Here is a 15508-nt window from a genome sequence, read left to right on the forward strand (position 1 = left end):
CCTGAGACACCGAAGGACAACTGAGTATAGCCAATCAACCGAACCTACACATCTTTGGACTGTGGGAGAAAATTGGAGTATCCAGATAAAACCCACACAGACACTGGGAGAACGTGCAAACTCTACACATAAAGTCACCCAAGGCCAGAATTGACCCTGGGTCCCTGGCGCTGTGAGGCAGCAGTGCTAACCACTGTGCCACCTTGTCGCCTAATTTAACCGGCATGTCCAACATTTTGCGGCAGGTCTAACACTAGTTATGACTGTATATGGCAAGACAGCAGATCTCTGATCTGATCCATTGGTTTTGGTGTGATTGAGCTCGGTCTATCATATGCTGCGTCCACTCTGTGGTCTGGTGGCCGTGTGCTGGAGCTTCACATCTCATCTTTAGATAAACTCAAGTCTCATTTGGTAGTACATGTAAAGAAAATTAGTCGTAGTAACACAGTACTGGTTGCTGGGGAAAGCCACTGTCAGCTTCCTATAAATGAAAAGGTACAGTTCACCTCTCCTGCCTGTTTCCTGTCACTCAGATAACTTCATATCCAGGCTGCCTTTGCCTCTTTTATTTCATGGTCTCCAACTTTGCTGCCAAGCTTATTTTGTGTCGACTAATAGCGGACAGTGTTTTTAATAACACGAATACTGATAGCAATGGTATATTTAGCATCATTATTTGTGTTCTTGAAAACAATGTCCATTATTAATAGGGACATCATTCAGACTATTCTGCACTGTGATTATTGCCATTGCCAGCTGAGCTGTGCCTTGAACTGCTGGGTTGTAAGCTCTGGAATTATCTTCATAACCCTCCCCACCTCGATCTCTGTATTCTCTTTTGAGATGCTCCTTAAGCTCCGTTTAACGTAAATTTGAGAGTGGATCCATTGGAGTAAAACTCATCAGAATTCAATGTAGTTTGTAATCTGCCTTGGCGTTTGCTACCAAATAAACCTGTTGGACTTTAACCTGGTATTGATTGACTCCTTACTGCACCAATATACAGCAGTTTTCTATGTTTAATCAAATTGAGAAGCCGACAGACATAAACATCTATAATCTGAATGACAAATTAAAATAAATTGAATATGTGACCAGCCATATCTGCGAATTCTATAAACATTTAGTTGTTTTGTCCATCTTTTTTATTCTCATGAATGGTTTTGAGAATAATTATAAGTGATTAGTTAAATCTTTCACTCCTGAATCTTGCAGTTTATTGTAACTCAGGTTCAGATACATCACTGACTGGTTTGTACTGAGAGCAGAGGTGAGAATATCTGAGGCTGTTACTCTCCAAACTGGAGATCAGAGAGAGAAAGATTTCAGGAATCAGAGTGAATCCGTGGTGCTTAACACGCACACTGACAGGAATAATGTGGAATGGTTACTAATGACACTATTACTGACACTGATAATAATTTACAGTGTGAGACATCCACTGATCATTAACACAATCTCACACAGTCTGATACTTACTCCAGTTTCTGTATTTTACATTCTGGATTCCTCAGAGCCACAGACAACAGTTTCACTCCTGAATCTCCCACTTTATTGCCACCCAGACCAAATGGAGAAAGTGAGAAACACATTAAATTTAGATTAATGTTCAGCAGAAAAAATAGCTGAATCTATTTTTGTGTCAGAAACTTAGCACCAGTGGTGAACTGATTCAAGTTACGATACGATACCTCACCCAAGTTGATCTTTCTCTACACCCGAGCTGTGAAGGTAACACTACATTCTGGACCCTTTCCTTCCCTATGTACGGTATGCTTTGGCACTCACAAATGTGACAATATTAAATCAGATAATATCAAACCCTTTCTGTTGAATGGAAAAGGCAATAATTGAAAAGGCAGCATTGAAAAATGATGATCAATTCACTCTCATTGGTTTCCCTACTGGGGGCAACCACTTTTACACTTCTCAAAATGTATATTTTGTTTAATTGTCCATGGGATATGGGTGTTGCTGGCTGGATCAGCATTTATTTCCCACTGCTAAAGGCCCCTTGAGTAGGTGATGCACACATCCTGTGAACAAGCAAGTAATTTTTAAACATGTCCCACATTCTGGTTTTGTTTCCTGATCCTCAGAATTACCCTCCTGAATCTCACTGAACCTGCTAAGTTTCCGGAAATTCAAATCATTTCTGCTGTTACATAAATCCAGGATTTTCTGAGAATTGTACATTTTACTGAGAGCTAAATGATAAAGCTGTGAGAGTGGATCGCTCGGGATACCCTGTGCTTCTTAACTATTGACATTATAACATCTGTATAATGTCTCAGGGTGAGTTAAACTGTGAAACTGTGCTAACTGTTGCTTTAAGATCCATCCCCTAGATTTGATACACGGAAATATTATTCTCCCATTAGAAAGTTGAAATATATCTGTTTGATTAGTTTATAGGGGAGGGGTGTCTCCCGCTACATTCCACAGTAAACGGGCTCTACTTTTTCTGCAGGTATGACTCGTGTTCTATCTCCGGGAATTACCGGGAGTTCCCTCTTCCCGGTAGATCCTCACATAGAAAAAGGATTATCCGAAAATCCTGTTTCATATCAATGACAGTCTGACTGGAGAATTTCCAGCAGCAGGTTTCCTCATGCAGGAAATTCTGGTTTCCTCGGCTCAGATGCAAGCTCTGCAGTCCTGCCACATTTAGTTGTGAATGGTAGTGGACGATGAAACAACAGAAGGAGGAGGCTCCACAAATATCCCATCCTCATGACGGAGGAGACTGGCACATCAGTGCAAAAGATATGGTTCAAATATTAGTAACTAACTTCAGTGGCTGAACCATCCAGAGGTCCCCAACATCAGAGATATCAGCTCATTCCATTCACTCCACATGATGTCAAGAAATAGCTCAAGATAATGGATGCTGCAAAGACCACTGATCTTGACAATATTCCAGTAACTGTACTGAAGATTACTGCTCCAGAATTTGCTCTGTTCCTCGCCAAGCTGTTCCAGTGAAGCTACAACACTGATGTTTACCCAAAATAGTGGGAAATTGCCCAGATATGACCGTAAACAAAAAGGAGAGAACAAATCCAATCTGTCCATTTACCACCCCATCAGTCTACTCTCAATCATCAGCAGAGTAATGGAAGGCGTCATCGAGACTATCAAGTAGCACTTAATTAGCAATGACCTGCTATCTGACTCTGAGCTTGTGCTTCCTCAGGGTCACTCAGCCTCCTACCTCATTACAGCCTTGATGCAAACACGGACAACAGAGCTGAACTCAGGATGTGAGATGAGAGTGTCTGCCCTTGACATCAATTCAACGTATGACCAGATGTAGCAAAAAGGAGCCCGAGAAAAACTGAAGTCAATGGAAATGGGGGGGACAAAAAACTCTCTACCGGTTGGAGGAAGACCAGCACAAAGGAAGACAGTTCTGGTTGTTGAACCATCTATAAGATGCAGTGCAACAGGCACCATGGCCCGTTACACAGCACCTTCCAAACTGGCGATTTCTATCCCAAGAAGGACAAGGGCAGCAGATGAATGGAAACATCACCACCTGGAAGTTTCCTTCCAAGGTACACACCATCCTGACTTGGAAAACTATCACCGTTCCTTCACAGTGATTGGGTCAAAATCCTGGAACTCTCTTTCTTACAGCACAGTGGGTGCACCTACACCACAGGAGTCCCTAAATGCAATGCTGGTGATATAATTGCGAGCATAGTTGCTCTCCAAGCATTTGATACAGGTTTAATTCCCTGCTTTCCCAGTTTATTGGAGTGTGTGAACAGAGGGTCATCTCATCTCCAGGAAATTACAGCAGGAATTTCTCAGGGGAGTGCCCTCGGCCCAACCATCTTCAGCTGCTTCATCAATTACATTTCCTCCATCATCAGGTCAGAAGGGGAGATGTTTGCTGATGTCTGCACAACGTTCAGCACCATTCCTATCTTCTCAAGACAGTGATGCAGAACATTTCCATGTTTAGCAAGGCTTGAACAAGGGAAGGGCTGACAAGTGCCAGGCGATGACTATCTTCACCAAGAGAGAATACAGTAATTCCCCTTTACATTCAATGGGATTATCATCCCCATGAATCCCCAACTGTCAACATCTTGGGTGTTTGTTACCATTGATCAGAAACAGATTAGCCACCGAATACTGCAGCTATAAGTGAAGAATAAAGGCAAAGATTTCTGCACAGAATAACTCACCTCCTCACTTCCCAAAATATTTCCACCATCTACAAGACACATGTGAGGAATTTAATTGAACATCATCCACTTGTCTAAATGAGTGCAGCTCAAAATTCAGGAAGCTCGCCACGATCCAGGATAACTCTGCTTGTTGACTGGTTCTCCACCCATCACCTTCAACATTCATTCCATCCACCACAGAGGTACAGAGCTAGCAGTGTGTACCATCTACAAGATGCAGTGCAACAATTCACCATGGCTCGTTACACACCACCTTCCAAACTTGCGATTTCTATCCCTAAGGACAAGGGCAGCAGCTGAATGGAAACATCACCACCTGGAAGTTTCCTTCCATGGTACACACCATCCTGGCTTGGAAATATATCACCGTTCCTTCACAGTGACTGGGTCAAAATTCTGGAACTCTCTTTCTCACAGCTCTGTAGGTGCACCTACATCACAGGAGTCACTAAATGCAATGACAGTGATATAATAGTGAGCATAGTTGCTTTCCAAGCAGTTGATACAGGTTTAATTCCCAGCTATATCAGTTTGTTGGAGTGGATGAAGAGAGGGCCAGGAGGTAGTAACCACAACTGAAAAGAGTGGGTCAATCCAATTTAGTCAAGTCTGCGGCTCCAGCCTTGAGAAGTAATGTGAAACTTAGCTGAGGGTCTGAGGGTCAGTTGATCATTCAGCTACTCTGAGCCGGCCCACGCTGAGTTCAAAAAGGAAATGGTGAATCTAATAGTGACACAGAGGAAACGAAATTCGTTGGTTGTTTAAAAAATGCAGTTTTTGACTGGCTTTATATTGCTGTGAATTGGAGGAAGCAACAGAAAAGTTCAATGATGGTTCTGCTGTTGATGTGGTGTACATGGATATTAAAAAATCATCTGATGCAGTGGCACAACAGACTTGTGGTATAAGCTCATAAAATAAATGGGAAAGTAGCAACGTGGATACAAAATTGGATGAACAATGAGTAATGGATATTTTTAAGGCTGGAGGATGTCGGTAATGGAGAACCCTAGAGGTCAGTATTGGGATCTTTGCTTTTCCCTGATATATATGAATGATCTGGGTATTTGCAGTGTAGAGGAACATTTCAAAGTTTGTTGATCACAGAAACCTTTGAGGCATCGTAAACTGTGAGGAGAGCTTGGACTGAAAAACGGACTATGGTGGAGGGTACAGATTAAGTTCAATGCAGACACGTGTGAGGTGATACTTTCAGGAAACATGCACACGAGCAAGCAATATAAAATAATCGGTAGAATTGTTAACGGATTGCAGGAACAGAGAGACTGGATGTATATGTGCATCGATCATTGCTGTTCGCAGGGCAATTGTAGGGAGCACTTAATAAAGAATACAGCATCTTCGGCTTTACTGTTATGAAATAATTTACGTTTGTGGGCATTAGAAAATAAATCATGAGTTTAAGTTTAATTTGTGTTTCTCTGCTTGTGAGCTCAGAAATGGCTAAAACTTTAATTTCGCTTCATGTTAAACAAATCTGCCTGCCTGCAGGTTTTTGGTTTCACTTTAAACTGTCCCTGCATTTTAATTTAAGGTTTACGATGTTGTAAGAGTTATGGAGGTTTAAAGAAATGGTTGCTTCTATTCACAGGCCCACAATGAATGATAGAAGCACTGAGTTTCAGTTACAACCAGTTAATCCAGGAAGCAAGATGGAGTTCACAGAGGCTGCCAGTCGAGGCAGCGCAATGCTGGGATTCAGAAATCAGGTCCCAAAAGATAAGTCGCCGTCAGATACCAAGGAGGAAAAGAGGAGTGCCAGGAAGACAGAAGTCAAAGTGTCAAAAAAACCTGAATCTGAAAAAGCTACTGCTCCCGAAGTTAAACAGAGGAGCAGAGAGAAGCTCCCAGTTAAAGACAGAGCTGCTCGGTGCAGACATGTTTAAGGTTGCTCACGAGAACCCAGACATCTGATATAATCCTAAAGTTGATGACACCTTAATACAGACTATGAAACACTGGTGTCTGCTGGCATGGCTGAATATGAAGGAATAATGAAAGGAAACATTGAATACTGAAGGGGGGTCCTTGGTGAAGACATCTGAGAGAAAGCATTGTTTGTGAAAAGATTCCAAAAGCTGTTTTTTTTTCGAGAGTGAAGCTTAGAGACACTCGTGTGAAAGCAAGAGTCCCAGTGAGACGAGATTTCTCACAGTGTGACAAACCTTGGGAGGATTTGAAGAAGAATCCACTGAAGTTACTTTGGGTGGCATTTGTCCATTAGTTTCACAGTGTGGTGTATCTGACCACACGTGGCTTGTTGGTTTTCATTGACTGTGTACTTTCTGAGAACATTAAAGCATAAGATCTATTTGTTAACTTGTGACATCCTTACAGATCTGCAGACATCTATGAAGTTACATGGGGTGAAGTAGTGGTGCATTATAGTTATTTTTTAACAAAGATTTTAGTATTTTGTGAAAAGTTAATCGACTACCTTGTTATTCTGTTCATCTACATTTTTAAATAATAAAACAATAAATAAAAGTTATGATCTACTGAGCCAGCTCTTAGCCCTGACTGTCCAGTAGTCAGATGGGATCGTAACATTGTCAATAGGGGCATAGAGCAAAGAGTCTGTGCTGAACCTGCAAAATACATCAGTTAGATCCCTGTTCAGCGCGTCATACTTTAGGAAGTCTGAGAACACATCGGAGAGGGTGCTGAAGAGGTTTACAAGATTGGTTCAGGGATATGAAACTTCAGTCATAGGATCGATTGGAGAGGTTGTTCTCCTTGGAAGGAAGAACGCGAAGAGGAGATTTGATAGAAATGTCCAAAATAGGGATGGTGCTGAACAGAACAGGTAGCAAATAAAAAAGTTGCTGCTCAGACAAGGATCAAGAAAAGATTTAAAGTGATTTGCAAAAGATGCAAATAGTGTGAAAAAAGCAATTCTTTTGAACACAGTGAGTGGTTCAGGTCTGGAATGCACTGCCTGGAATTGAGGTGGAGGCTATTTTCTTCTGGGCCTTTTATGAGACTGCAGTCAGAACCATGGAACAGAAAACTCGTGGGCTGCTGTAACCTAACAGGGAGATTTATTTTCATAACTGCACACTGTAAAGTTTAATACAAGACTGAACTGCCACTGCGACCATGACTGATGTCACCAGTGATCACATGACTTATAAAGGAACACTGTCCCGTTATAACACACACCAACTATAATAGATAACAGAGGCAGCGTGCAGGAAAATAATCCTGACAATAATTAGCCACAAACTGTAAGCTATACTGAACACAAGAGAAACAAATTTCTTTCCAGCATCATACATAATCAGATGGTTTCTGTTGGGAGAGTGACATATCCTTTTTTTTAAATTTTGCAGGGAGGCCTTTGCACCTCTAATTATTTAAAATTTATGCCAATAATGCTTTTATTCACTCAAGGATTGTGTCATCGCTGGTTATGCCAACATTTATTGCCCATGCTGATTTGCCCACGAGAATCTGCCTTCTTGAACCGCTGTAGTTTTATCAGAGAATCAGATTTATTACAGGTTCAGAAGGAGGCCAATCGGCCCATCATGTCTGCAGCTGCCCTCAAATGAGCTTTATGACTTTGCGCCATTCTCCCGCACTTTCTCTGTGACCATTGGACACTGTTTCCCTCTTGATTTCCTCAACTGAACATGTCTCTGCTTTATTTAGAACAAAGGAAGTAGCTTCTCAATGAAAATATCAGGGACGAGACCAAACAAACAGTTACCTCAACTCCTGACACTTGTGCAGAACACGTCCCAGCTGCTGGAGGCCTTCACACTGAATGTTGCAGTTCTGTAGATCGAGGTGTTTTATTGTATCACAGAGTCCAATGACATGAGACAGGACCGCACAGTCAATCGGGGTCAGTCCGAATCCGGCAAATGAAAGTTTTTCCATAGATCCCACTGTGTTCCGAGCCAGTGCTTTATTCTGAGACTCAAATAGGGAGTGGAATGTGTTCAGGAGCTTCCTCTTCCCAATTCTAAATCTTCTGTTTTCATTCTGTCCTTCAAATTTCTCCTTCACCCAGGCAATCACTCGGCAGGTTGTTTGATGAAGAAATGGACCCAGAAACTTCTCCAGGGGTCGAGCTGACTGTGGGGAGGACAGACCAGCAACAAAACGGAGAAATATCTCAAATCGCCCATCTTCCATCCTGTCGGCTTCATTGAGGAATTTCCCGATCTCCCCAGGATCTGGAGTCAGGAATTGTGTGAGTGCAGCTGCAAACTCTTGGATGGTGAGGTGTGGGAATGTGTAAACCACACTCTGGGCAGAAACATCTCTCTCTAAAAGTTCCATCAGAAATCCAGACAGGAACTGGGAAGGGTGTAGATTGTACTCAATCAAATCTCCATTTCTAAACACAATCTTCTTCTCGGAGACTCCTGTGTAGGCCATCTCACCAAGCTTCAGTAACACATCACGGGGGTTTTCAATCTCTCGGCCATGGTTTTTCAGAATGTTGTAAATATAGTAGGAATATAGTTGGGTGATGGTCTTGGGAACTTGCTGCTGTGTCCTGTCTCTTTGTGTAAAGAAGGGACCCAGTGACAGACCGAGGATCCAGCAGTAAGAAGGGTTGTAACACATGGTGTACAGGATCTCATTCTCCTCCACGTGTTTGAAAACAGCTGCTGCCACCGTCTGATCTTCAAAAAACTTGTTGAAATATTCCTTCCGTTCATCACCAACAAATCCCAGGATTTCAGCCCAGACACTGACGTCAGCCTTTTCCAATAAATGTAATGCAGTGGGGCGGCTGGTCACTAGCATTGAACATCCTGGGAGCAGCTTGTGCTGTATTAAACTGTACACAATGTCAGACACTTCACACCAGCATTCAGGATCTGTGCACATGAACTGAGGTTCTGTATTTCTCCGATTGTCGGCAAAATCAATCCTGTCCTTGAATTCATCCAAACCATCGAATATAAACAGCAATCCCTCTTGGTTCCTCCAGAGCTCTCCCAGAATATTCCCAAAGTAGGGATACTGATCCAATATCAGATTCCTCAGGTTTATTCTACAGTTAATCGTGTTTAAATCCCGGAATTTAAAACTGAAAACAAATTGAAAGTGTAGGTATATTTTCCCAGTGGCCCAGTCATAAACAATCTTTTGTACCATTGTTGTTTTTCCAATTCCCGGCACTCCGCTCACTGCTGCTGAATTCCCAGATTTGGATTTTCTCTGGGAAAAGCTGCTCTGAAACAATTGATCAGTTCGGATTTTTTCCAGTTCTCTCCGGAGATGTTTCTCTCTCCACTCTTCATGGTCTCGGCCTCTTGCCAGCAGTTCATGTTCGACAAGTGTCCGATCTCGAACAGTAGAAATAACCGTCAGCTCAGCGTATCGATCAACCAGCTGGAAAATCTTAACCTTCTCCTTTATGAGGATAGTGTTCACTCTCAGTGTTTCAGTTTGTACCCGGAGTGTCTCCTTGTGTTTCTGTTGGAGATCTTCAATTAGAACAGAGAGAAAATGTTAGTTGCATTAAAATACCATCTTTGCTGAATTGTTAGACTTACTTTACAGTGTCAGTCAAGGTTTGTGCAGGAATTGAAATTAAGTTATTGGAAACCTCGCTTCCCAAGCACCAATTTTCAATTAAAGTTTCAGATCGTGACTTAACTCTAATATTTCCATAACTTGTCCATTTGATGAAGGTGATGTTTCCTCTCTGATGGTTAATGCTTTCCAGCCTGCCCTTAATACAGACACCTCACTGGGAGTCTGCAAGGATCGTGGTTACATGTTAGACGATTTTTTAGTCCATTAGTCTGTGAACTAGTCGGTGTTCCCAATCTGCTGCAGAAATGGGATATTGGATATGAATGGGAGATGGAGAGATTGTAATTGTTCAGGAGTCTCACTGTGACTGCATCCCTCCTTCAACAGGTTCCCTTTCATACTGTGTGAGCATTGGAATTCCAACAGTTTTGAACATGGAAAGTTCTCCTATTCTATCAGGCTGTAACCTCGTCACCCATGTTACTGGGGAGCCGGTTGGCTCAGTTGGTCAGATTGTGGGCCATATTGTGTCAGCAGCATGGGGTCCGATCCCCGTTGTATCTGGGGCAAATTCCGGACCTCACTCCTTGCCTTACCCGTGCCGGAGATCATTCAGCCGTGGTTCAAACCTGCCTTCAGACAGAGAACTCAAAGAATACCCACCCCTTTGATGTAGTGTATTTCAGTAATCAATAACTATGTTTCAGCAGTTGTACATGTAGATACATTAACTGTGTTTTGATAACCATTCTGCCATGATGGCAACAAGAAAAAGAACAAGGAGCTACTTTACGAAGTGTAATATGAAACCAGGAAACATTCACAGTTCATTTGAACTATTTAACAATAATTATAATTCATGGTTAATTATGTTACTTGTTTCCTATCACCTCGTTTTGGGAAATGGAAAATGTATTTATCTTCGTTCATACATTGGGTTTGAAGGAAAACCCTGAATTAAGGGATTCTCCTTTCAGTAGAGTAATGTGCTCTCTTTAACTACCATTAGGAAACTAACCAGTAATTTTGTAATAAGCCTAAATATTCCCTTTTCCTCAGAGACATTCTTCAGATTAATGTTCAATTGTGTGAACACCTGTAGTATCATCATTTTTATCAAAGGTTGTCTGACCTCTCAATCTGTTCTGTGATATGGGAAAGATTATTGGGGGCGATTCTCCCATCCCAACGCTCTAAATTTTTAGTGCGGCGGGCCGGAAGAATCGCTTGTGGGCCGATTTGTGGGATTCAAGCATGCATTCCCGACGCGCACGCATCTCCGAGTGCCGGATATCCAGCACGGTGGGGACCACGCTGAAAACCAGTGGGAACAACTGGTACGAGATTTTAATCTATTTTAACCTTATTTTAAAGTTATTAGCGGGCCCAGGACTGAAGCCTCCGAACCCGCAACATCTCCCACTCTCGTCAGTGCAATTTCACTCCGGCGCCGTTCAGATTCGCTCCCCAGTTTCAGGGAACTAACAGGAGACCCCGCTGGAGTGAAGGGAGGGGTGCAATTGGGGCCCCTCAGGGGGTTGGGTGGCTTCAGGTTGTTCCCCCCTGGGTATGGGCACTGTGGCAGGGCCAGACTATGCTCCCGGCACTGCCTAATGGGCAAAGTGCCCATGCCCATGGGGCACCTTGGCACTAAGAACCAGGCATGGGGCAGTGCCAAGGGGGCAGGGCCTAGGTGGCCTCCGTGGGCGGGGTGTCTGCATTCTTTGGTGGTGGGGGGCATCTGCTGGGCGGGACTAGGGTGTCTGCCTCCCATTGGTTGGAGGGGGGGGGGTAAGAGAGAGAGAGAGAGAGAGAGAGATCCGGAGAAGATCGCGGTGCTCCGGGACGGGAGAGGGTCGGGGCTGGCCTGGGAAGTTGGGGGGGCCGTTAGGGGCGGTGGACCCAAGGGGCAGCACTACGAGGGTCCCGTGGCGGGCCAGCAAACTGCAGGCTGACAGCTCGGGGGCACTGCGCATGCGCAGAGGTCAGGCACTGTCAGCCTCTGGAGTGAATCGGCCCCACCCCCCAAACCTTTAATGAGATTCACGCTTTTGACCTCTGCATTGCACACTGTGTGGGAGATTAGAGTTTGAACTCCCACTGAAAAAACAATCGTCATTTATACAAGTTTCCCGCCAATTCAGCACATAGAACCCTTTTGGGAGAATCGCCCCCAATGTTCCTCATTTCTTTACCATTTTCCCTACAGTTCAAAATGGAACAAATCAGAGCCCCGGAAGTACAGGCCTCTCAGCCTGACCACTGTTATTGGGAAGATACTGGAAGGGATAATAAGAGATATTCTTTATGAAACATTAGAAATTCACAATAAACTTCCACATTTCGCCCTAACGTGGGGAAAATCAGAGCTAGGGAACTGCAAGTCGACCAGCCAGACGTCCGTTACCAAGTGGACATTGCAAGTGATAATATAAAGTTTTCCTTATGATCACTGGGAAAGGGAAGAGACCATTAGAAATTCACAGAAGAACTGAAAAAGGTCCAACTTGCTGGAGTTTGAGGCAGTGAGCAGAATCATAAATGATGGAAATACGGTGGACATTGTCTCCCTAGACTTTTAGAAAGCCGTTGATAGGTTTCCTCACCAAAGAATGTTGTTATATCAGTGGAAATTTGAAACTCTGCTTCAGGAATCGTCTTCAATATTGCAACTAAAACTTAGTGGACCAGATGTAGTTTGGCTTGAAGACATGTCACAAATGATCTGAACAGAAAATATTGGGTAAGATCAGCATCCATGGAGACAGTAATTATCATTTTTATTCCATATGGCGGTACCTCAGAACTCAGTCACATTGGACTCAAAATGTTAACTATCGTTCTTTCTCCAGGTACTGCGAAAACTAAGTCTATCACACTTTTTTTTTGTTTTTACAGATTTCCACATCCATAGTTTTATTAAAAATGTTAGCCCGGGACTCTCTACTCCTCACAGTCTGATATTCAAGAGCTGAGCAAGGTTTAACATATGAACTAGGAGCTTGCAGCATTAACGTGATGTCTACAGTAAGTTTGCAGATGCCAACAATACAATGGTTTACATGGTAGAAGGCAGTGAGATAAAGAAAAGTTTAGATCTGTGATAGCAGTGGGCACTCATTGTTCATAAGTTAATAACATATAGGAGTAGAATTGGCCATTCGGCCCATCTCGTCTGCCTCGCCATTCGATCATGGCTGAAATGCTCCTTATCTCAATTTTCCAGCCTTCTCCCATTACCAATTAAAAATATGTCTCATTCCTCCTTAAATTTACTCACTGCCCCAGCACCTCAGGGTCGCCAATTCCACAGATTCGCAAAACAACGTATTAAGATAGATGTATCTCATACATAGTGGTCGAGCCAATATTGAACAGACGGGTTCTTTGCGCGAAAGATATTGAGACACAGAAATAGATCTCAGTGCCAGCATACACATATCATTGGAGGTCTGTGATCAATGTTGAGAATCTGTAGCTAAAGGTAACACGACATTGGGTTACATTCACAGAACCAATCAATATTAGATAAAGAAGCAGTAGCTACAGGAGAGTGAGAGCAGAGGACACCGGGGCAGACATTCAATAGCCCTTAGGGGAGAGAGAGTGAGAAGAGAACACTGGGATACTGAGACAGACAACAGAACCTAGAGGAGAGCGTTAGAGGACGACACTGGCACAGACATTCAACAGCACCGAGAGGAGAGTGAGAGGGGAGAACACTGGAATACTGGGACAGTCAGCAGCACCTAAAGAAGAGGGAGAGAGAAGGACACTGGGACAGACAGTCAGCAGCACCTCGAGGAGAGTGCGAGAGGAAGACACTGGGTCACTCAGACAGATAGTCAGCAGCATCAAGAGAAGATTAAATATACAGCAAAGACTGCAGTGAGAAATTTGAACACTAGCTTGGAGTTTGGAGATGCTGTGTTGATATCAGGATTCAAAAATGGTGCGGGGCCAGGGGAAGCAGCTGATTGGGTAAGTATGATCGGGTAAGTTTTTATTGGTTTTATCACTTATGGTTTTTAAAGTCTTTATTTTGTGGTTTCTCGTTTGTCCCTGCCATTATGCAGGAACAAGGGACCGGGAAGAAGCGATGTAGAGTATTTGATATTATTTAATTTTAGATATCTTTCAAAAGGTAGAGGGCTAGGTCATGGCAGGAGATCTCAAAGTTGTGGTGTGCTCCTCGTGTTCCATGTCGGAAGCCCACGTGTGCAGCAAGTGTCTCCAGCTGCAGCTGCTGGAAGCCCATGTTTTAGAGCTGGAGGTCGGCTGGGACACTATGGAGCATCCACAAGTATTGAGGATTACACTTATGGACAGGTGGTGACACCGCAAGTTAAGTCTCAACAGGCAGGAAGGGAATGGGTGACGACCAGGCAGATCAGGAGAACTAGGCAGGCAGTGCAGGAATCTCCTGTAGCCATCCCCTGCAAATCAGGTATACCGCTTTGGAAATGACCTCTTAGGGGAAAGCAGCAACAGACAAATCTGTTGCACCAGGGTTGGCCCTGCTGCATAGAGGATGAGAAAAAAGTATGGGAATGCAATTGTTATCGGGGATTTAATTGGAAGAGAAATAGACAGGCCCTTCTGTAGTCACAGACAAAATTCGTGGATGATACGTTGCCTCCCACGTTCTAGAGTCAAACATTTTTCATGGACAAGTTAAAAAAAGACAGTAAGGGAGATTAAGAAAAGTGATAGGCAGATAAATCAAGGGCCAAAATCAAACAGTGCCAAAATGAACACACAGTGGGAATGGGACAATTGACAAAAAGACTTTGTGCTTTAACGCACAGAAAATTTGAAATAAAGTGGATGAATTAATCGTGCAAATAGATGCAAACAGGTGTGATGTCGTCGGGAATGACTGCAGATTGACAAGCGATGGGACATCCAGTGCTGTTCACTATCTAGGAAGGAGAGTCAACAAGGGAAAGATGATAGAGCTGGTTTGCTGGTTAAAGAGGAAATTAGGTAAATAATGAGGTAGGATATGAGCTCTGATGATGTGTAATCCGCATGGGTAGTGCTGAAAAGGCTCAGAGGTTACAAAAGTTTAACTTGGATAAGTGTGAGGTCATGCATTTTGGTCACAAAAATAGGAAGGCGACTTATTATTTAAATGGGGAGAGACTTCGGGGTGCTCTGGTGCAGAGGGATCTGAGTCACAGAAAACTACAATGCAGGTAGAACAGATAATAAAGAAAGCGAATGAGATGTTGGCATTTATATCGTAAGAAGTTTAACAACACCAGGTTAAAGTCCAACAGGTTTATTTGGTAGCAAAAGCCACACAAGCTTTCGGAGCTCCAAGCCCCTTCTTCAGGTGAGTGGGAATTCTCTTCACAAACAAAGCATATAAAGACACAAACTCAATTTACATGAATAATGGTTGGAATGCGAATACTTACAACTAATCAAATCTTTAAGAAACAGAACAACGTGAGTGGAGAGAGCATCAAGACAGGCTAAAAAGATGTGTATTGTCTCCAGACAAGACAGCCAGTGAAACTCTGTGGCGGTTACAAATAGTGTGACACGAACCCAATATCCCGGTTGAGGCCGTCCTCGTGTGTGCGGAACTTGGCCTTCAACAACCAGTTCTTCATCCAGACACACGGAACAGCCATGGGGACCAAATTCGCACCTCAATATGCCAACATCTTCATGCACAGGTTCGAACAAGACTTCTTCACCGCACGGGACCTTCAACCGATGCTATACACTAGATACATCGATGACATTTTCTTCCTTTGGACTCATGGTGTACA

The 15508-nt window shown here is 43.3% G+C and overlaps 1 protein-coding gene across 1 annotated transcript in view; it reads right to left on the reverse strand.

Moving 5' to 3' along the window:
* Positions 1-1176: 1176 nt before the first annotated feature.
* LOC144482173 (NACHT, LRR and PYD domains-containing protein 3-like) overlaps positions 1177-15508 on the reverse strand; it is a 68283-nt gene continuing 53951 nt past the window's right edge. Inside the window, 3 exon segments of the mRNA XM_078201381.1 lie at positions 1177-1297; positions 1459-1568; positions 7935-9673. Of these exon segments, the coding sequence (XP_078057507.1) occupies positions 1177-1297; positions 1459-1568; positions 7935-9673 (1970 nt within the window).

Source organism: Mustelus asterias, assembly GCF_964213995.1.
Source record: "Mustelus asterias chromosome 26 unlocalized genomic scaffold, sMusAst1.hap1.1 SUPER_26_unloc_8, whole genome shotgun sequence".
Classification (NCBI taxonomy): domain Eukaryota; kingdom Metazoa; phylum Chordata; class Chondrichthyes; order Carcharhiniformes; family Triakidae; genus Mustelus; species Mustelus asterias.